The sequence below is a fragment of the Salvelinus fontinalis genome, chromosome 29 (assembly GCF_029448725.1).
Source record: "Salvelinus fontinalis isolate EN_2023a chromosome 29, ASM2944872v1, whole genome shotgun sequence".
Lineage (NCBI taxonomy): Eukaryota > Metazoa > Chordata > Actinopteri > Salmoniformes > Salmonidae > Salvelinus > Salvelinus fontinalis.
The window spans coordinates 39086071-39110569 of record NC_074693.1 but is presented as its reverse complement, the minus strand read 5'-3'; the positions used below and the strand labels follow the sequence as shown (position 1 = coordinate 39110569).

The 24499-nt window shown below is 41.5% G+C and overlaps 1 protein-coding gene across 1 annotated transcript in view; it reads left to right on the top strand.

Moving 5' to 3' along the window:
* Window positions 1-14784: 14784 nt before the first annotated feature.
* Window positions 14785-24499, top strand: part of LOC129827964 (neuronal membrane glycoprotein M6-a-like) — a 40370-nt gene continuing 30655 nt past the window's right edge. Inside the window, exon 1 of the mRNA XM_055889280.1 lies at window positions 14785-15168. Within this exon, the coding sequence (XP_055745255.1) occupies window positions 15132-15168 (37 nt within the window). The 5' untranslated portion in view covers window positions 14785-15131. The remainder of the gene's footprint in view (window positions 15169-24499) is intronic.

Here is a 24499-nt window from a genome sequence, read left to right as displayed (position 1 = left end):
TTATGGTTTATATGTAAAGTTTTCTTAACATTCTCATAACAATTTGAGAACATGACTTTAAATAGAACCACGAGGAAAACTGTTATGCTGAAATACTAAAATTCTCACAGAACAACGTTGGTTCTTAATATTCTCTGAACCATTTGAGAACATTCCCAATGTCAAAACATTTGGAGAACGTTGCCAGAACATTACAAAAATTGAAATTAATAGTAACCATGTTTGAACTTTGTAGCCTAGGTTCCAGGGAAAATATTGACTTTTAGAAATGCATTTCACACAATTCTACGTAATTTTAGATGACTCCAGATTTATTAGAATCTTTTTTTAATACCTCACAAATTATCAAAAATGACAGGCTACTTTGATACTGACAAACTTAGAATCTGGGATCAATAAAAACGACCTTGTCTTGAATCCATTGTGTGCTTTGTTTGCACAGCTTATACAATGGGCTATATCGGTCCGCTAATACAGGCAAGGCAGGCACGCTATTTAGTCAGGATTAGGCGGCCGCCTATGGTGGCAGATTGAAGAGAAAGACATTTTCTGAACTTAACTGACCAAGACGCACCTCCAACAACACATAAAACCTCACATAATTCAGCCCAATGACAATTTCTCTCAACCAGTGGCATATGGGCTTTTTGGGTGAGCGCTGATGCCGCCCTGTGATCAGCATGCCCACTTTGTCAAGGGCAGAGGCGCAAAACATGTTGCTTGTCCATTCCCAGAGCTCCAGGGTGCTGTTGGAGAGAGGCATAAATCATGTAGCAAATATAGTGTATGGTAGAACGAGTATGTGCCCTTTTATGTAGCCTACAGGCTGGAGATAAAATGTATGACAATGTAATGAGACAGCCATGTTTTATATCATGCCGGTTTCTCCGATCAAATAGCCTAACCTAAATGCCGCCCAATCAAATGTCATGATGTCATGATCAATGGTTTCATGTTTGTATGAGCTGATCATAGCAAAAAATAAAATACTTGCGCATTTCCCGCTGTGTAAATACATTGCAAATAGGCTCAGGATAACTCCTGATAAAGTGAGGTAGCTGATATTCAGAGCTCAAATAGTCAAATTGATTAGTTACAGGAATCAGAACTAATCAAGCCAATGCAACAGCCTGTTTTACAAATGGTGGACCTAACACATGGATGGGCATTCATAAAATTCCATTGCAGGCCGACACCAGTAGGCTACACCCCAGTAAGCACGGACCGAAGCCAAAGTCTTTTGGACATATTTTTTTGTTCCTGTCCAGACCAGCCTTGATTTCCACGGACGTTGGTTTTTGGTCCGGTCTAGACCAGCCTTGATTTGGCCCAAACATAGACCTCTGTGTTTGGTTCAGAATTGGTCTAAACCGGCCTTGATTTGGTTGAAATATAGACATTAATATCTTTTCAACTTTCATTCAGAGCCGAAAATGTACCTAATTTCAACGTACGGAAATATGTATTTTTTCATTCTCCGGAAAATGTGTTTTCAATGAATGAAAAATACATATTTTCAACTTTCATTCAGAACCGAAAAAGAACCTGATTTCAACGTCTTTCACCTTTCATTCCGAACCTAAATTGAACCTAGCTTCAATGTCATTTTGCTTACTGAGACAATTCTAGTTTTGTGGGGACTAAAATATTTTTTGTATCATCTAGGGCAGCAGAATGGCGAGGACCAACCCTGAATACAGGAGTAGTAAAGGCCCAGTGTACTACTTTTGTAAAAGAAAAGCACCCTCAGCACTCCTACTTTCCACGGCTATGAACAGAACCATGCTTCTAATTATTAGGACGGTATTTTCTTTACACAACTGTCTAGTTGATTGGAACTGATCTGATATTTCAACTGCCAGAGCTGGCATCTGCTCATATCAACTGACTATACACTTGTTACAATTGTATTTTAAATATGCCACTTAGCAGATGCTTTCAAACCTTTGTTAGGTCAGCTAATATGCCTGCTTACTGCTGGCATTGCATCGTCATAACGATTTTCATTGCCACAAGACTGTGTCACGGCAATTGCCATACACTGTCAACTGTCATGACATCTGCTGTCATTGTATGACCGCATTTTGTACAGTACAACATTTAAAGTAAAGATTTACCTTCATAACCAATTATATTATTTTTGTTTGGAAGAGTTTCTTATCATCCTGCATAATTTGGGAATTTTTTGTGACAAACCCCTTAGCACTTGCTGCTGTTTCCGTTTGCTTTCCACCTCGATTGAGAGTAGTCAGATTACACTGAAAGCCAATTCTAACTCCCGATGGGCTGCTCTGAAGGTCCTAAATCTCACCGCAGCCTGTGCCCTTGATGCTCAATTCACAATTGAGCTGTAAACTTATTGTTATGGATGACAGCCTGATACATGTTTTTGTCTGTGTGCCCAGCCCCTCATGTGGTCTGTGAAGCCTGTGGTTTAGCAGATAGGAAACTGCTCTGCTAGTCTGGTTCCTCAGGCTTGACACCCATCTATCTGGCTAGAGATCTCCTGGAGATAATGTGAAGAAAGGGAGAGACTGCATACTGTGATATACACTGAGTGTACAAAACATTAGCAACACCATGACATAGACTGACCAGGTGAATCCAGGTGAAAGATATGATCCCTTATTGATGGAATTTGTTAAATTCACTTCAATCAGTGTAGAGGAAGGGGAGGTGACAGGTTAATTAAGGAGTTTTAAGCCTTGAGACAATTGGAAATATGGATTGTGTATGTGTGCCATTCAGAGGGTGAATGGGCAAGACAAATATTTAAGTGCCTTTGAATGGGGTATCGTAGTAGGTGCCAGGCGCACCGGTTTGAGTGTTTCAAGAACTGCAACGCTGCTGGGTTTTTCCCGGTCAACATTTTCCCGTGTGTATCAAGAACAGTGGTGTAAAGTACTTAAGTAAAAATACTTCAAATACTTAAGTCGTTTTTTGGGGTATCTGTACTTTACTATTTATATTTTTTGCCAACTTTTACTTCACTACATTACTAAAGAAAATAATGTCAACAACAAAAAAAACAAGAAAATTGTGCTGTCTGGTTTGCTTAATATAAGGAATTTGAAATGGTTTACACTTTTACTTTTGATACTTAAGTACATTTGAGCAATTCCATTTACTTTTGATACTTAAGTTTATTTTAAACCAAATACTTTTAGACTTTTACTCAAGTAGTATTTTACTGGGTGACTTTCACTTTTACTTGAGTCATTTTCTATGGAGTTATCTTTACTTTTACTCAAGTACGACAATTGAGTACTTTTTCCACCACTGATTAAGAATGGTCCACCACCCAAAGGACATCCAGCCAACTTGACACAACTGTGGGAAACATCAACATGGGCCAGCATCCCTGTGGAATGCTTTCGACACCCTGTAGAGATTTTATGCATTAACTGTACATAGCTTAGTGTGTTTATTGCACCAATGTTTCAGGTAAATCTAAAGGTCAAAATGTTGCTACAATATACTGGCAAGTCTTATTTTTTTCCTTTGAACATTGAGGCTATTTGATAACCAGCATCTGCTCAAAGCCGTTGGATATGCATGTGGTCTTTTACCCTTCACCCACAGATGATGTCTATCGATAAATCATATGCAATCTACTAGCAGCATTTCTTAAGTGTCAGCTGCATGTTAGTTGATATGCAGCAAACATGAGTCATACTAAATACCTCCCCATAGTGGTGTTGTAATGTCTTTCCCTAAAAGGAAACATAAATTCTCTCTCCATGGCTTCATTCAAACAACCCCCGTCTTGTTACCATGGTTGTCAAAGAGAACCAAAGCCCCATTCAAGTATTAACCTCCTCACTGGTGTTCTGTAAACTTTGACCTCTTGAATATTTCAGATTCTGTTGATTTCTCTCAGCTCGACTGGGCGTGAACACACATTAGCACTTAACACCGAACACTCTCTTGGCTTGTTCGGTTGCCCAGTGATTTGCATTGGAATTGCTGGGTTTTCGAGGCTGAGCAAGTAATACAGTAGATTTCAATGGAAAGAAAAAAATGCCACTGAACAAACACATATTGTGAATTTAAAAAAATGTGTTCATCTGAAATGAGTAGGAATAAACCATAATGATGAATAGAGTAAGTGGCTGAGGTTAGAGAGGAGCTGTTTTTATTTATTCCATACCTGTTCATCTTTCCTATTGAACAATATCTGGGGCTGGTTGCTATGGCAACGTGTGAGCACATAGAGAGCAACCAGGGAAGGTAATAAGCTTACCGTGAGCTTCTTTGGCTCCTTCTGTTTGTGATGAGCAACAAACGCTGCCATATCATTTCAAAATGGACGCGCGTACACAAATACATTCACGCACACACTGACACACACAAACACATCATTTCATACAGGGCTTGGCAGTGCCAGCCAACTGGCGAGGGATGTATACTGCCTAGATGCCCTCACGGAGCGTTTGGCCATCTGCCGTTTTTTTCTCTCTCTTTCCATCCATCGATACCGACAGTGCTAAACAGGAGGGAGGGAAGTGGGCACGAGGAGGGAGGAGGTCAGCCCCCTCATTGAAAGCACAGACAGGAACATGACTAGCCAGGGTGGTATTGCGGGGGCTTGCGAGCTAAGGATTCCCCCACAAAAAATGGCAACCCCCAACAGCAAATCTCCCAGCCCTATTAGCAAAGCAGCCACGGCAGGCTTGTGTGTGTGAGGCAATGGTATCCAAGCCAAGGGAGGGGCACTTTGTGTGTGTGTGTTTATACGCGTGTGTGTATGTGCGTGTGTGTGTGTGTGTGTGTATTTAGCGCTGCATCCTTTATAGCAAAGGCTAATATAGTGTTCTATAATTGTGTAGGCAATGAACCACAGTTGCTTATTTACATATTTTATTAAATTTGGTAAAAAAAACATGCATTCATGACTAATTAGCTGTCAGCTACTTTACTGTACATGCTACATTCTCATAAGGCTGGCTCAAATACATTTCCCCTTATCGCTGAGATAAAAATTTAAACAGCAATTACCAAACTGCCAATGACAGTCCAATGAAAAAGTAATGTAGTGGGAGGACACTGCTTTGCCCCAAATGGCACCCTATTCCCTATACAGGCCCTGGTCAAAAGTAGTGCACTATAAAGTGTAATATGGTGAAATTTGGAATGTAAACTGTGAAATTCAGCTATCTGGTGACATTTAGTGGCAGCCTCCCACCACTCTACCAGCATTGCCACTGTATCTAACCTTAGATAACTCCATGTTAATAATGTTAATGATGCCAATAATGCCCTTTGACAGGGCCCCATACCTACACTGTAACACCAGGCCCTAAATTGATCCCTTTTTATTCTCTCTATAGAAGTTAAATTTAGCATATCATTGTGAAAAGACAGTGGAGCAGATCTACCCCCCGTTTAACCTATACTGGGAATAGATATGAGTGGAATATAACCACAAGGAAATACAGAGATACTGCAATTGTTTTTTTTGTAAAAAAAAAAAAAAATTCAGAGATGTGAACAAATATATGAATATGTTGTTAGATTATTTTAATTAATGTTCCCAATCATTGACCAATGGTTTGAATTTCACTCAGAACATTCACAGAAGGTGTCTTTTTTCCCAAATGTATCAAGCTACTCAGTGTAGGACCGCTGATTTAGGATCAGTTTTGCCTTTTAGATGACCACTGTCACGATCGTCTATAGGAGAGAATGAGGACCAAGGTGCAGCGCGTGAAAAGAACATCTTCTTTTATTAAGAAGAAAAACAAACACAAAACGAAACCACTTTAACAAAATAACAAACGTGAAGCTAAGAATGAACTAGTGCATACATGCAACATAGAACATCGACATAGACAATTCCCCACAAACAGCTAAAGCCTATGGTTACCTTAAATATGGCTCCCAATCAGAGACAACAATAACCAGCTGTCTCTAATTGAGACCCAATTCAGGCAACCATAGACTTTCCTAAACACCTACACTCAACCATAGACACATCTAGACAACTATACTAAACATAAACCCAACTACTCTAAATAAACCCCCTAAACCTTACAACCACCCTAGACACTACAAAACCCACATAAATTACCCATGTCACACCCTGACCTAACTAAAATAATAAAGAAAACAAAGAATACTAAGGCCAGGGCGTGACAACCACGAATAAGACTACATGGACAGTGGGACTGATCTTATACCCCTTTCAAACCAAGACGAAAAGCCGCCAATTGGACCAATCTGTCAACGTTTTGCCACCTTTTCTTTATATCTGGAAAGTAACAAAGCCTGTAGTTGAATTTCCGCCAACCGAGGTAGTCATGAGTGCAGTAATATACTGTATGTAAAAGTCCCGCTAACGCCTCAGTATAAGCATCTGCTTTCATCTTACTGGCTTTTGGCACGCAATAAATCATGAACATTCTTTTGTTGTTGTCCGACATCAAACTTGTCCTAAGTATAAACACAGAAACGGAATGACATGCTCTATTTCTTTCCACACAGAAAACTCCCTGATCTGTTTCAAAATGTATTTAGGACAAGCCAGGCAACTAAAAGCTATTTTCTACACAATGTTTTGGTTCATTGCTATCTTGTTAGCTACAGATGTAGGATATTAATTTGATCACCCTGTTGCAGAAGAACTTTCCTTCAATGCAGGAAATGTAAAACTTGTAGTGTATTTGAGGTTTAAAAAGGCATATGAAGTTTGTACATTCCACTTTGAAATGTCAAGCTTCAAATGAAATGTTATTTGTCACATTCTTTGTAAACAACAAGTGTAAACTAACAGTGAAATGCTTAAGAGTCATTCCCAACAATAATAATAACAAAGAAAACATGCACAATAATTAATGATAAATTGGCTATATACACGGGGTACCAGTATCGAGTCGAAGTGCAGAGTTATTTGTATTTATTATGTATACACATTATTTGCTGCCAAGGCAGCAGCTACTCTTCCTGGGGTCCAGCAAAATTAAGTGGCAGTTATACAATTTTAAAAACATTACATTCACAGATTTCACAACACAGTGTGTGTCCTCAGGCCCCTACTCCACCACTGCCACATATCTACAATACAAAATCCATCAGTTATTTGATGTGGAATAGAGTTCCATGTATTCATGGCTCTATGTAGTACTGTGCACCTCCCATAGTCTGTTCTGGACTTGGGGACTGTGAAGAGACCTCGTGGCATGTCTTGTGGCGAGGTAATTGAGGTAACAGTGCCTTCAAAAAGTATTCACACCCCTTGACTTTTTCCACATTTTGTTGTGCTACAGCCTGAAGTTAAAATTGATAAAATTTAGATTTTTTTGGCACTGGCCTACACACAATAGCACATAATGTCAAAGTGTGTTTACAGACATATTCAATTGCCCCCTATCCCAGTCTGTTGTCCCCACATGCATGTTTTAAAAAAATTGTGCAAATTCATTAATACAGAAAGCTGAAAGCATGCGCAGACCAGCTGGCTGGTGTGTTTACAGACATATTCAATCACCCCCTATCCCAGTCTGTTGTCCCCACATGCTTCAAGATGGCTACCATTGTTCCTGTACCCAAGAAGGCAAAGATTGCTGAACTAAATGACTACCGCCCCATAGCACTCACTTCTGTCATCATGAAGTGCTTTGAGAGACTACTCAAGGATCAAATCACCTCCACCTTACCGGCCACCCTAGACCCACTTCAGTTTGCAAACCGCCCCAACAGGTCCACAGACGACGCAATCGCCATCACACTGCACATTGAATATCCCATCTGGACAAAAGGAATACCTATGTAAGAAAGCTGTTCATTGACTACAGCTCAGCATTCGACACCATAGTACCCTCCAAGCTCATCATCAAGCTGGAGGCTCTGTGTCTCAACCCCGCCCTGTGCAATTGGGTCCTGGACTTTCTGACGGGCCACCCCCAGGTGGTGAAGATAGGAAGCAACATCTACACTTCGCTGACCCTCAACACTGGGGCCCCACAAGGGTGCGTGCTCAGCCCCCTCCTGTACTCCCTGTTCACCCACGAATGCACAACAGTAGTGCGCTTGATTACCAAAAACGACGAGACAGCCTACAGGGAGGAGGTGAGGGGACTCGGAGTGTGGTATTGGAAAACAATCTCTGATTCAATGTCATGATCTTGGACTTCAGGAAACAGCAGAGGGAGCTCCACCCTATTCACATCGGCGTACATATCACAGACAAACTGAAATGGTCCACTCACACAGACAGTGTGGTGAAGAAAGCGCAACAGCGCTGCTTCAACCTCAGGAGGCTGAAGAAATTTGGTTTGTCACCCAAAACCCTGACAAACTTTTACAGATGCACAATCGAGAGCATCCTGTTGGGCTGTATCACGGCCTGGTACGGCAACTGCACCACCCTCAACCGCAAGGTTCTCCAGAGGGTTTTGCGGTTTGCACAACGCATAACTGGGGGCAAACTACCTGCCCTCCATGACACCTAAAGCACCCGATGTCACAGGAAGGCAAAAAGATCATCAAGGACATCAACCAACCGAGCCACTGCCTGTTCATACCGCTACCATCCAGAAGGCGAGGTCAGTACAGGTGGATCAATGCTGGGACAGAGACTGAAAAACAGATGCTATCTCAAGGCCATCAGACTGCTAAACAGCAATCACTAACTCGGAGGCTGCTGCCTACATTGAGACCCAATCACTGGTCACTTTAATAAATGGATCACTAGTCTCTTCATACAATGCACTCTAAATAATGCAACTTTATTAATGTTAACATATCTTACATTACTCATATCACGTGTATATACTGTATTTTCTGCCATCTATTGCACCTTGCCAATGCCGCTCGGCCATCGCTCATCCATGTACTTACATGTACATATTCTCATTCACCCCTTTAGATTTGTGTGTATTAGGTAGTTGTTGGGGAATTGTTAGATTACTTGTTAGATATTACTGCACTGTCGGAACTAGAAGCACAAGCATTTCTCTACACTCGCATTAACATCTGCTAACCATGTGTATGTGACAAATAACATTTGATTTGAAATATCTTAGGTCAATAAGTATTCAACCCCTTTGGAATGGTAAGCCTAAATAAGTTAAACAGTAAAACATGTGCTTAACAAGTCACATAATAAATTATATGGAATCACTCCTTGTGCAATAATAGTGTTAAACATGATTTTTGAATGACTACTTTACAGTATCTCGGTGCCCCAAACCTACATTATTTGTAAGGTCCCTCAGTCGAGCAGTGAACTTCAAACACAGATTCAACCACAAACACAAGTGAGTTTATCCAATGCCTCTCAAAGAAGGGCACCTTTTGGTAGATGGGTAAAAATAAAAAAAGCAGACATTGAATTTCCCTTTGAGCATGGGGAAATTATTAATTACACTTTGGATGGTGTATCAATACACCCAGTCACTACAAAGTTACAGGCATTAAATGTTTAGAGAGTTACTTTAAAACAGTTAGAGTTAATGGCTGTGATAGGAGAAAACTGAGGATGGATCAACAACATTGTAGCTACTCCACAATGCTAACCTAATTGACAGAGTAAAAATAAGGATGCCTGTACAGTATATGCAAATATTCCAAAACATGCATCCTGTTTGCAAGAAGGCACTAAAGTAATATTGCCCCCAAAAAATGTGGCAAGGCAATTTACTTTTTGTCCTCAGTACAAGGTGTTATATTTTGGGCATCATGTCATGAGTACAGTATGCTTGTAATAGTTAAGGACTGGGGAGTTTTTCAGGATAAAAAATAAACATAATGGAGCTAAGCACAGGCAAAATCCTAGAGGAAAACCTGGTTTTAGTATGCTTTCCACCAGACACTAAGAGATTAATTCACCTTTCAACAGGCCAATAACCAAAAACACAAGGCCAAATATACACTGGAGTTGCTAACCAAGAAGACAATGAATGTTGGTGGTCGAGTTACAAATTTGACTAAAATCTGCTTGAAAATCAATGGCAAGACCTAAAAACGGTTGTATAGAGCTATGATCAGCAACCAATTTGAGCTTGAATAATTTTGAAAAGAATGATGGGCAAATGTTGCACAATCCAGGTGTTGAAAGCTGTAAGAGACTTACCCAGAAAGACTCACAGCTGTAATTGCTGCCAAAGGTGTATTTACTCAGGGGATTGAAGACGTATCTAATCAAGATATATTAGTGTTTCATTTTTTACACTTCTTTACATATTGTGGATTTTTTTCAGACTTTGACATTAAAATAGTATTTTGTGTTGGCCGTTGACATAAAATGACAAATCAATTGTGATCCCACTTTGTAACACAATAAAATGTGGGAAAAGTAAAGTGTTGAGAATGCTTTCTGAAGGAACTGTAGTTAGGGGTAAATTGACGAGGTAACAGGATAGATAATAAACAGTAGCAGCAGCGTATGTGAGTTAAAAGAGTTAGTGCAAAGAGGGTCAATGCAGATAGTTTGGGTAGCTATTTGGTTAACTATTTAGTAGTCTCGTGGCTTGGGGGTAGAAGCTGTTCAGGGTCCTGTTGGTTCCAGACTTGATGCATCGGTACCGGTTGCCATGCGGTAGCAGAGAGAACAGTCTGTGAAAATGTATCAACCCCCGCAGAAATGTCAATTATATTCCACATAATAATTCACATTTCCTTTTGCAGCAGGGTTATTTTCCTGCTGTAGAAAACTGGCTCAAATTATAATCCTACATCTGTAGCTAGCCAGCTCACATAATTATCAGAACATTACCAGCCCTCTCCTTTCCTCCTTTCGGTAAATCTGACCATGACTCCATTTTGCTCCTCCCCGCCAACAAACAAAAACTGAAGAGGTAAGTTCTGGTGAAGTCTGTTTTGGTCAAATGGACTGGAATATGTTCTGGGTCGCCTCTGGGGATAACATCAATGAATACACCGACTCAGTCACCAAATTATTTAAAAAATGCATAGAGCATAGATGACGTGATACCGATGGTGTCTTTCAACACTTACAAGAATCAACAACCGTGGATTGATGGCAGCCTTGTCGGTAATTGAAGAAGAGAGATTGTGACCGGGGACAATTGTATGGTTAAACAGTACAAATACGACCTACACAGATGGATCAAGATGGCGAATTACAAGTATAGAGACAAAATGGAGGAGCAATTCAGCTGGTCGGACAAGAGGTATATGTGACAGAGTCTTTTAAGGATCACGGATAACAAAAGAAAGCCAGTCACTTCGCGGACACCAACGCCGCCCTACTGGACGAGCTAAACACATTTTTCTCTCGCTTCGAGCATAACTACTCTGAGCTATGGTCTCCACGGAGGACGTAGGTAAGTCGTTCAAACAAGACGGCATCCCGTCTGCAGACCAGCTAGCTGTTGTGTTTTCAGACATTTTCAATCTCTCTCTAGCTCAGGCAGTTACTCCCACCTGCTTCATCCCCGCGTCCAAGAAAGAGAAAGTAACTGAACTGAATGACTGCCAACCCATAGCTCTCACTTCCGTCATCATGAAGTGCTTTGATAGGCTAGTCAAAGAACAGTCAACCCTTTCCAATTCGCCTACCGCCCCGACAGATCCATGGATGAGGCAATCGCTATTACACTGCACTCTGCCCTCACACACCTGGACAAAAGGAATGCATATGTGAGGATGCTATTCATCGACTACAGCTCGGCATTCAATACCATAGTGCCCTCCAAGCGCACCACAAAGCTCAAGGCCCTGGTACTAAACTCCTCCCTATGCAACTGGGTCCTGGACTTCCTGACGGGCTACCACCAGGTGGTGAAGGTAGGCATCATTACCTCCTCCACACTGACCCTGAACATGGGGGCCCTCCAAGGGTGCATCCTCAATCCCCTCTTGTACTCCCTGTATACCTATGACTGCGTGGCCTGTCACAGGTCCAACTCCATCATCAAGTTCGCTGCTAACATGACAGTAGTAGGCCTGATTACCAACAATGATGAGATGGCCTACTGGGAGGAGGTGGGCACTCTGATAGATTGGTGCCAGGTAAACAAACACTCCCTCAACATTAGCAAAACATAGGAGCTGATTGTGAACTTCAGGAGGAACCAGGCTGGACACGCCCCCATCCTCATCAATGGGTCCGCCATGGAGAGAGTCAAAAATGTTAAGTTCCTCGGCGTACACCTCTCTCAGGAGCTGAAACAGTCAAACCACATGGACACCATGGTGAGGAAGCCACGACAGAGTTTCTTCAAACTCAAGAGTCCGAAAAAATTCAGCCTGTCACAGTGTTCTACAGGAGCGCCATAGGGGGCATACTGACCTGCACTGCTGACCGCAAGGCGGTACAGAGGGTGGTACAGTCAGCCGAATGCACCATTGGGAGCACACTGCCTGCCCTCCAGGACACCTACGCAGGAAGGCCAAGAAGATCATCAGGGACCCCAGTTCATGCATGGTAAACTGATATCAGGTGAGACATTGTGGTAATCTATCTGTTATCATCCTAGTGATAAGAATCATCTTCGCACAGATTTCCAGTTTCACCTAAGATATAATGTATGTTACGTAGTACTTTGCATAAATAATGCTTGGTATGTGATTCTTTGAAATCACTTCAGACACACTGTAGTTTTACTTAACAACATTAATGCATGCTACGTCATTACACCCCTTCGGGGTTGTCTTTCATAACATGATACAATAACACAATACGTCATACCCTTCCTGTCTGATACTGACATATTCCCGGACTTAAATGCATCAACCATTTCTTGGGGGACTTTCAGTGTCTACCATCCATCCAGTGTCTACCATCCATCAATCCACCCAATCAATCCAATATTTAGTTATCTATAAATACTACAGTATACAACAGTAAATACTACCGTTATCACGGTAGTATCTTTGAGGACTTTATTCACTACAGTGAATACCATAGTATTTCTACCATAGTATATTTTCATGTGGGAAGGGTTTGTGACTAGAAACGTTTTCATCCTAAGAACTGTTTTTGTACGAAAGGGATGGTTATTTGGAAGGCAAGATGGAATCTTTGGAAGGCGAGAAGGGTTTTTCGACGTGTTTATATGAGTCAATACAAGTTAGAATAACCTATGGCAATGATTACAGCTGTGAGTCTTTCTGGGTAAGTCTCTAAGATCTTTGCACACCTGGATTGTACAATATTGCACATTAATCTTTAAAATTATTCTAGCTCTGTCAACGTGGTTGTTGAGCATTGCTAAACAGCCATGTTCAAGTCTTACCATATATTTTCAAGCCGATTTAAGTCAAAACTGTAACTAGGCCACTCAGGAACATTCAACGTAATCTTAGTTAGCAACTCCATTGTATATTTGGGCTTGTGTTTTAGATTATTGTCCTGCTTAAAGGTGAATTAATCTCCCAGTGCCTGTTGGAAAGCAGACTGAACTGGGGTTTCCTCTAGGATTTTGCCCCTGTGCCTTAGCTTTATTCTGTTTCTTTTTATCCTAAAAAAACTCCCTAGTCCTTGCCGATCACAGGCATACCCATAACATGATGCAGCCACCACGATGCTTGAAAATAAGAATAGTGGTACTCAGTGATGTGTTGTGTTTGTTCCAAACATAACACTTTGTATTCAGTACATAAAGTGTATCTCTCTGCCACATTTGGTTTTGTTGCAGTTTTACTTTTACTTTACTTTATTGCAAACAGAATGCATGTTTTCCCCAAAAAATTATTCTGTAAATACGCTTCCTTCTTTTCACGCTGTCATTTAGGTTAGTGTTGTGGAGTAACTACAATGATGTTGATCCATCCTCAGATTTCTCCTACCAAAGCCATTCAACTCTATAACTGTTTTAAAGTCATTATTGGCCTCATAGTGAAATCTCTGACCGAATGCCTTCCTCTCCGGCAACTGAGTTAGGAAGGATGTCTGGATCATTGTAGTGACTGGGTATATTGATACACCATCCAAAGTGTAAGTAAGAACTTCACCATGCTCAAAGGGATATTCGATGTCTGCTACTAATAGGTGCCCTTCTTTGCGAGGCATTGGAAAACCTCACTGGTGTTTGTGGTTGAATCTGTGTTTGAAATTCACTGCTTGACTGAAGGACCTTACAGATAATTGTTTGTGTGGGGTACAAAGATTAGGTAGTCATTCCAAAATCGTGTTCAACACTATTATTGCACACAGCGAGTCAATGCAACTTATTATGTGACTTGTTAAACACATTTTTACTCCTGAATTGATTAAAGGCTTGCCACAACAAAGGGGTTGAATACTTATTGACACAAGACATTTCAGGTTATTATTTTTTATTAATTTGTAAAAAAAAAATTCTAAACACATAATTCCACTTTGACATTGTGGGGTATTGTGTGTAGGCCAGTGACACAAAATGTGGAAAAAGTCAAGGGGTGTGAATACATACTGAAGGGACTGTATATATTTATGGAGACAAGCAGAAGAACCCTTTTTGGTTCTACTTAGCACCTGTTTTCTATGAGAGTATGCCGCAGGATAATTTGGGGATTTTATTATTTTATCACTGTGGTTAATGCACGTCCTAAGGTAAACAACTAAACTGATATTATATACTAAATACAGTTTTATTCTTTGTTGTATGACCATGTATGACCATTTATGTCTTAAAGTGAACCAGTATTTGAATGGAGTACTACAATGGCAGCCCACAGGTGGAAAATTATGGACATTATGAATAAAAACATGTTTTAAAACATTATTTGATAGCGAAGGACACATTCAACCCAACGAAGCAACTCCTCCGCCTGCTCGGGTCAGTGTTCATGGTTGAGACTGTTTCTACCATTGCCTCTCTCTGCTTTCTGAGCACCTGCGCTTGCTAGCCCGCCCTCCTGCAAACATAATGCCTACTGAGACCCCCCCCCTTTTCTCCACTGTAGAGAACAGGTTTCCAGCACTTGCCAGAGCTGCTCGCAATGGACAGCGCTGTGAAGATGCAATGATCTCTTTCACGGCACGACCACTTGAATGAAATCACTGCTGACAAGCGGTCTTAACACAGAACCGAGAGACCGAGAAAGAGAGTGAGAGAGCAAGAGGGAAAGCGAGAGAGAAGGAGGGCTCTGTGGACTATCTTTGACACAAAGAAACAGGGTTTTGAACCTGCAAACCAAGGAGCTTCTGTCACATCTCTAGTTGCTCTACATCTAGAATAGCCAAGATGGAAGAAGATTTGGATGAGGGTCAGACTCAGAAAGGTAAGGAAAGAGAGAGTATTTTTTACATTTAAGTGGATGGATTGAGATTCCCTTTGAGTAAAATCTTCCCCTAATTTCTTAGTCTGTCTGTCAGTGGACTATTTATTCAGAAAGGATTGGGTAAATAGTTGGTTAATACTCTGGGTATAAAGAGCATCTGTTATGGTTGTTCCTTTGTCCACTGAGTGTCTGCTTGACTGAAGTGTGTTTGTGTCTCGTCCGCTGTCGAGACAGTCAGAGAGTGGTGTGAACTGCTTCTATGAGCGTTGACTGTGAAAGCACAGGGAGAATTGTCTTTGTTCACAGGCGTCTCGGTAAGGCTCTCGCATGCCTGTCGAGATGGCTCAGGGGAACATTGAAGACAAGAGACCTCGAGCCAGCTCCGCTCACTAATAAAACCATTGTATCCAGACTATCCACATGTCCAGCTATTGTATTTAAATCAAAGCTCTTTTATTATTTTAACAAACTCCCCCCCCCCCCCAAAAAAAAATCTGGATTTGTTGCATGTCAGAATTTCTCTCTTGTTCATGTGCATGCAGGGTATGTTGTTTGCTTTGTGCAGAGGGGTTGCTATTTATAATGCAAACCCACCCCCTCCCACTAAACCAGTGTTAAGTGTATGTTTGAGGGGTAAATAGCTGTGTACTGTATAAATACATTTGTTTACCAGGGCGCTGGCATTAGTTTGAATTTGCATTCCTCCATATTAATAAAATTGCTCACTGTATGACAAAAGGATGCTATCATTCTCTGAGGTGTGTCACCCCCCTTCACTCCTCCTTCCTTCCTTTTTTCCCTCCATCCCAAGTTCTGTGCACGTGACAGGGCTTCATACGTCTGTGCTTCTTTCCTCCCCCCCGTCCCTCCCACCCTCCTTCCTCTCATCCCTGAAAACCAGTGAGTGCTTCACAGGCATGAGTGAGAGCTGAAACAGTTACCATGGCACTGGCCAAGTCTAGTCATCATCCCTGCAGCTACTCTCTGCTCCGTTCCTGCAGATTACATTTTGGTACCCTGGCCAATCAGTGTACTCAGTGTCTGTGTGCATATGAGTGTGTTTGTGTGTGTGTGTGTGAGTGTCATGGATGCTAGTTTACCTAGAAATACTTATTGCTAAGTGGCATACCTTTATTGTCTGGTAAGGTGTTAATACCATTAGTGGCTGCAATATGACATTGTCTCAGGAATTCTATTTTCACAGTATGGTTCATGACTCTATAAGACTATAATGTCTCCAACCTGTGGGATGACTACCGGAAACTTCCTGATAGCAGTGTTGATTAAATACCGATCAGTCACCGTTACTAGGTGTGCACTCTGTGTGAATTCTATATCCTTGAATCCCAATCTGTCACATCATACAGTTGGCAATCTCCCTCAATGTTGATCCATCTGAAAGAGACTAGCACCCAGGCTTTACATGCATGTATGTAGTACACCACATCCATTCATTTGACTGAAGGAACCAGCTAGTTAGTCCACATACAATTACTTAGCCAGCCACGCTTTCCGCTACTGGTTCTGCAGCCCAACTGGCACATATCTTCTCCATCAAATCTGGAAAGTTATACATAAAACATGGCGCTAAAGCAGTTTGCCTGAGTGCTGCTTCACATTAACGTTATTCTTTATTGCTTCCTCACTGAATCAACACACTGACTGATGAACTTCAGTAACCTGGTCCCAGACCTTTTTGTGCTGTACATCCAACGCCTATGGCCTTACGTCATGCTAAACCAGGACAATGATCATAGGAGTTGGATACAGCACAAACAGGTCCGGGACCAGGTGTAACCGGTGTGAAATGCCTAGCTAGTTAGCGGTATGTGCTAGTAGTGTTCAACCGGTGATGTCACTCGCTCTGAGACCTTGAAGAAGTTATTTCCCTTGCTCCGCAAGGGCCGTGGCTTTTGTGGAGCGATACGTAACGGAGCTCCGTGGGTGGCGGTTGTTGCTGTGTTCAGAGGGGCCCTGGTTCGAGCCCAGGTTCGGCTAAAGAGAGGGACGGAAGCAACACTGTTACACATGCTAGAACTTCATCTAGGGACACTTAGCTAGATGTCTAGTGCTTGAAACAAGATGATTTGATGCTCCTGTTTGCAATTATGCGGTCCGAATGCATGAATAATGTAAGCGCCAATGTAATAGGCTGGCCTACATGCTGCTATAGTATATGTAGTGTGTCTTGCCCACTAGAAAATAATGGAATTTTGGTTCTCCTTTAATATTTGCAGTTTGGTTCCACCTTGCAAACCTAATCCCTACCCCCCCCCCCCCCCCCCCAAACAGAAAAAGCAACATCAAACAAACAGAAAATTGCCCCAAAACTGTCATGACATTTCAAGTACTGACACAAGGAAAATACATTTGACTATGCACAGCTAGAGTAGCCATATTGAGGGGGACTTGAGTATGGTCTCACAGTATTACCCTCACAGTGAGGTTGTGTGTTTTATGGTATACTTAAAAAAAAATAACAGTAGTAATCCACAGTGCAGCCATAAATAAACCTATTATTTGGCAAGCACCAAAACAACACTGAGTTATAACTATGTAATAATGATTAACACACTACATATGATCTAATAATGATCTATAAACTACCTATAAAACAACAACCCCTCATAAAGGGAAGATTGGGCCTTTCTCTTATATTACGAGTTCTAAGTCTCTTGTCGCTTGGATGAGACAATTATTCCCATGCCCACTGCAAATTGTACTACGTTGGTGCTAGATGAAAAGAACAGCATGGTCACCTTGCTGTTATCAAAGACTGGCTTAAGAGCACATGACAGCGGAGATTTAAAACCCTCCTGGGAGGAAGGACAATTAATGACTTGGAGTCCCTGCCTTGAGGGCCTCTCAAATGGCTTTATGATGTCTATATTTAATGTTTTGGGGTGTTTTCTTAGATGACAAATTATTTTCCGTTTGACATTCTTAGGAGTTGTGGAGATCATTTGACATTGTTGCAAACAATGAACGGGAACATGTAGGAGTTATTGTTACATATGGAGGCAGATATCACACTATTAAACAATAGACAGGTGTACATTAGAAAATAGGAGAAGAAGGCAGACATGAGTGCATTTGCCATTCTGGTAAATACAGGAAACCAAAGATTAGCAGATGGCCAAAGCCATACGTGCCTTGAAGTGCATTTATGGAAAGAGCAGGTGTAACGGTTTTCTTCCTGGGATGAAGGAGAGGACCAAAATGCAGCGCGGCTAGTGTTCAACATGTTTAATTAGACGAATAAACGGTAACACTAATACAAATAACAAAATAACAAATGTGAAAACCGAGACAGACCTATCTGGTGCAGAACACAAACACAGAGACAGGAAACAACCACCCACAATCCCCAACCCAAAACAAGCCACCTATATATGATTCTCAATCAGGGACAACGATTGACAGCTGCCTCTGATTGAGAACCATATTAGGCTGAACACAGAAACAGACAAACTAGACACACAACATAGAATGCCCACCCAGCTCACGTCCTGACCAACACTAAACAAGCAAAACACATAAGAACTCTGGTCAGGACGTTACAGCAGGACACCATTATGAAGATAAAATAGAGAGGAAAGGCCATAAGTGCTTAGGGTAAAGGCCATAAGTGCTTAGGGTAAGATAGACATATATTAATTTTAGGAGACAAGAGGGTCCTGCCACCATTATAATCTAATCAAGAGCGGATACAGGCGTTATTGGGCGAAAACAAGCAGGAAGCCTGAAATGAAGGATAATAGTGGCAGATGACCTAGGAGAAGTAATTTAATTAATGTATGTAATGTTCTCATGTGTGTGTGTGTGTGTGTATATAAGACAGAGCCAGTGCTCTGGGAAGGTGTGTGATCCGCGGATCACCCCGGCTTGTGATACATTGTATTAAAAGTCTTTATTGATTTTACAAGTTCTTATAATAGTGTTATATTTCTGAGACGATTATCCACGACAAACACTGCTACAGAAGCGTTGATTTTAGTCTGAACTGAAGTCGTTGATCTTTCACTAGTCATGCCACCTAGCTTTTACCATGCCCCCCCCCCCCCCCCACACTTATATATACAGTGTTGTTATGTGCTCTGTGCTGTAACCAGAAATCTGAGCAAACTCTCAGGAAGCAGCGTCATTAAACAGTTATGCTTTTATTTAATAGTCTATGTGACCAAACCTATCATTTTGGGGTGTCTGGTCACAATCTGACCCCCCAACCTCAGAGAACCCTGAGTCCATGATGTATTTAAGAGGACAATCACTTGTAAGTGCACTTTCTCTGGGGTCATTCCTCCACCAACTGTCACCTTCTACGAGGTCACCTGTTATATGTGGACCAGAGCTCTATAGGTCATCTGGAGCCCTTTCCTGGCATTAGGGGCACCATGGACTAGCCAGGGGGCTAACATGAGAGAAGAGCAAATGTCATGCACGTACTGTACGTAACATGACATTTAATGGTTTTCAGACACAACGTAACTGTACATGCATTGTAAAAGAGCATATTTTATACCTCTCAGTACTGCTTTGTAAATCATCAAAATAACAATAAACACCCACAAATAGTTTGCATCACATTCTTTTTTTTGACCATTAACAAAGGGTTACAAGGTCTATTTTAAGGGACTTTCAATTGTCATGTGACAGGAATTGATCATCTTAGTGTTGATCTTCTGTTATATTGCTACTGATATTACAGATGTAGTTTAGCTTTCTAATGGAAGAGGGGTACTTCTTAATAATTATGTCAATTACAGAGTTATAGATTGGGCCTTACAATTATTGTAGGGTTCAAGAAACTGATCAAATATTGGAAAATATTGTATTATGGGATCTCTATGGTCCTCCTCAGACTGCAAATCTCAGATTGTGAGTCAGATGTACCAGCTGCTCTCTTCATCTGTTAGCCAAATGTAGCGCTTCATGCCGCGTGCCACAAGTCAACGACAACAACAGTGGACAATCCTAATTCCCCAAAAATAAAAATGGCTTAAATCAAAACAAATTTGTTATGTTAAAACATTGAATGAAGTCACAATCTGTCCTCGCTTGATACCGAGGAATCAATTCCACTTTAGGTAGCAATTGTAATGACATACTGCTGTGACTGCTCCAGCTCTGAACGAAAGGAAAAATTGAGTAAGGCCCACCTGTTAAGACTACCTGAGCCAAGGGAAGGAATTAGATCTCCTTCTGTTCAACTCGGTTGATCAAGTTTTATTGCCAATGTGTGATAATGTGCTCAGGAGTCTAGGCTCAATAGAGGGAAAAATCAGGTATTGTATTGCTGTAGTATATCACATTTAAACTAATGAAATGTGTAATCTGGAACCATTACCACACATCATATGCTCTATTGTCCCCTACAAACTGGACATTTGTGGTATAATGCAGCATTGCACATTTTGAGCCCCTCTAACATGGCCTGTGACATTTCATGGTTTCATACATGGTTTTCCCTCTCCCAAAAACGGATTATCCATGGAGTTAATCTTCTCACACAGTGAATTCTGGCTCTCTCCACTGCCAGCTGACCTGCTCTTCCACTTCCATTGTTTTGGACTCCAGCTGCATCCCTATGGAGGTCAAGGGAATTCCACCAATTGTTCCCCAAAATGTTGTCACAGTTATTAGGTGAGAGTGGGGTTAAGTTGAGCCATCTTTTACATTCAGCATCACTCCGCCAAGGGAAATATGATACACTTTCTAACAAAGATATTTACATACAGTACCAGTCAAAAGTTTGGACACACCTACTCATTCAAGGGTTTTTCTATATTTTTACTATTTTCTACATTGTAGAATAATGAAATAGCACATATGGAATCATGTAGTAACCAAAACAATGTTAAACAAATCAAAATATATTTTAGATTCTTGAAAGTAGCCACCCTTTGCCTTGATGACAGCTTTGCACACTCTTGGCATTCTCTCAACCAGCTTCACCTGGAATGGTTTTCGAACAGTCTTGAATGAGTTCCCACATGCTGAGCACTTGTTGGCTGCTTTTCCTCCACTCTGAGGTCCAACTCATCCCAAACCATCTCAATTGGGTTGAGGTTGGGTGATTGTAGAGGCCAGGTCAGCTGATGCAGCACTCCATCACTCTCCTTCTTGGTCAAATAGCCCTTACACAGCCTGGAGGTGTGTTGGGTCATTGTCTTGTTGAAAAACAAATGATAGTCCCACTAAGCGCAAACCAGATGGGATGGCGTATCGCTGCAGAATGCAACTCTGCGTCTCACAAAGACACGGCGGTTAGAACCAAAAATATCCCATTTGGAGTCATCACACCAAAGAACAGATTTCCACCGGTCTAATGTCCATTGCTTGTTTTTCTTAGCCCAAGCAAGTCTCTTTTTCTTATTGGTGTCTTTTAGTAGTGGTTTCTTTGCCGCAATTCGACCATGGAGGCTTGATTCACACAGTCTCCTCTGAGCAGTTGTTTTTGAGATGTGTCTGTTACTTGAAGCATTTATTTGGGCTGCAATTTCTGAGGCTGGTAACTCTAATGAACTTATCCTCTGCAGCAGAGGTACTCTGGGTCATCCCTTCCTGTTGCCATCCTCATGAGAGCCAGTTTCCTCATTGCGCTTGATGGTTTTGCGGCTGCACTTGACTGACCTTTGTGTCTTAAAGTAATGATGGACTTTCGTTTCTCTTTGGTTATTTGAGATGTTCTTGCCATAATATGGACGTATTTGGGGTTTTACCAAATAGGGCTATCTTGTGTATACAACCTCGACCTTGTCACAACACAACTGATTGGCTCAAACGCATTAAGGAAATAATTTCCACAAATGACCTTTTAACGGGCCTCCCGGGTGGCGCAGTGGTCCCCAGAGGTCCATGGGGCGACGGACAATTGGCCTAGCGTAGTCCGGGTTAGGGAGGGTTTGGCCGGTAGGGATATCCTTGTCTCATCGCAACTCCTGTGGCGGGCCTGGTGCAGTGTGCGCTGACCAGGTCACTAGGTGTACGGTGTCTCCGCCAACACATTGGTGCGGCTGGCTTCCGGGTTGGAGGCGTGATGTGTTAAGAAGCAGTGTGGCTTGGTTGGGTTGTGTTTCGGAGGACGCATGGCTCTCGACCTTCGTCTCTCCCGAGCCCGTACAGGAGTTGTAGCGATGAGACAAGACAGTAACTACTAATTGGATACCACGAAATTGGGGTGAAAAAAGGGGATAAACATTTTATTTTATAAAAAATACCTTTTAACAAGGCACACCTGTTAATTGAAATGCATTCAAAGGGACTACCTCATGAAGCTGGTTGAGAGAATGCCAAGAGTGTGCAAAGGGTGGCTACTTTGAAGAATCTTCTATTTTCACTTGTTTAACAATTCTTTGCTTACTACATGATTCAATGTGTGTTATTTCATAGCTTTGATGTCTTCACTATTATTCTACAATGTACAAATAGTAAAAATAAAGAAAAACCTATGAATGAATGGGTGTCCAAACTTTTGACTGGTCCTATATATTTCAGAATGTTCTGTAAACACAATTCGACACAATCATTTTTTGTCTTTCAATCATTTTAAAGCATTTGAATCTTTTCAATACAGGTTTTATCACCTAACAAACACTTTGTACTTTTTGTTTACAATTTAAACATATGCCACTTACACCAAGGCAACAATTTTGACTATTAGCCCACAGTGACAAGGATGCACTTTCAGGTTTAGGACTTTTAGGTTTAGGACCTCACATTGAAGCTTATAGAGATCTTTAAATTAGCTACTTTGGTTTAGATACAAGCATCATGAAACCTCTAACCCAATAAATGTATTTGACTTGGTGAAAATCAGTTTCAGACCTAACTTGCTTACCACTTTTCCATGTGGTTTCTTTCTTCACAGACTCCATGAAATGATGACCTCTTCATTAATATTTGGTCAAATTATATATTTTGTATATTATTTCGTATAAAGGGTGGCTCAACATACCCCACTCTCCCCTAATGGCCAACGTCTGAGGGTTTTCTCATTGTTCTCAATAATGTCCAGCAGGTGCTCAAAAAACACGACACCATATTTCAATAACTTTTCGGTCGGGAATGTCTTATCTTTTATCGAAAGTTATGATTTTATATGATGTGATCATATTACCAGAAATATGAATTGAGCATCTATAAACTTTAATGGTAAATCTTATAATTTTGGACTGAACTTAAAATCACACATTGGAGACAACTGCACGAAACCTGCTAGCATGGTTAAATATTTCACCAACCATTACAGAAGCATGTACATCGGTTGGGGGCTTGATTAATTCAGTCCCTTTCAAAACCAATGCCTGGGCTTTCAGACCTGACCTGGGCCTGTACTGTACTTCACCCCAGAGGGTTATCTGTGTAATGAGTCTCATTCACCCATTGTCCTAGTGAATTTGTTGACACACAGTAACTGGGTCACAGCTCTGAAGTACCCTGTCTATTCTCAGATTTTGCACCGTGGTTGACATGGTAACCATACTGGTTGATTAAACATGCACAGAGTAATAAGGGGTGTGGAGAGCTCTGAAAACCTGCTTGCTCCAGGCAGGGGAAGAGGCCGAACGAACGGTATAGGGAAAGCGAGTGTCAAGACACGAACTCTTCCGACATTCACAGACTAAAACATTCAACCATACCCCCCCACTGCTTAGTGTAAGTCTCCAGGCTTCCAGATCTAGTGAAAAATAAATGTGCAAATGTACCTTACGTACACCACAAGCCACTCCAACTGCACTCATTTGCTTTCTCTCGTGTATTCTCTCTCCTTCTCTCTGTCTCCTCACCTCTTCATCATCAAACTTTGCATCATCAATGTTTTATGAGAGGTGACCATTATATGATGGCAACCTCAACCATTTATATGAGTCATGGGTTTCTGAGGGTTTGTGCATGCGTGCACGTTTGTGTGCTTATGTGCATTTGTGTGTGTCTGTGTACCCCTTTTGCCTGTCGGACATGGTGCAGACAGATGGGAGAGAGGTGGGAATGGGGAGGGGTCATGGGAGGGGGTTGTCCTTTCTCTTTGTATTAGAGCGAGACGCCTTCTGTTGATTGGACTGGAGAGACTAGTCACGGCCAAATTACAGGCTTACATTTTTGAAGAGGGGCTTTTTCTGTGGGGGACAATTGATCCTTCTCTAAGCCCGCCCCCCTTGGTTACTGTTGCAACATCAGACAACATTTCCCTCTGAAACCCAATTCCTCATTCAAACTACAAGAGAAAACCCCTCTTCAATGATCTCAAATTGTGGTTGTATTACACAGTGAAATTAAACAGACTACCCCTTGCTAATCAGAAGATTCTTGGGTATGTTGTGGTGGACTG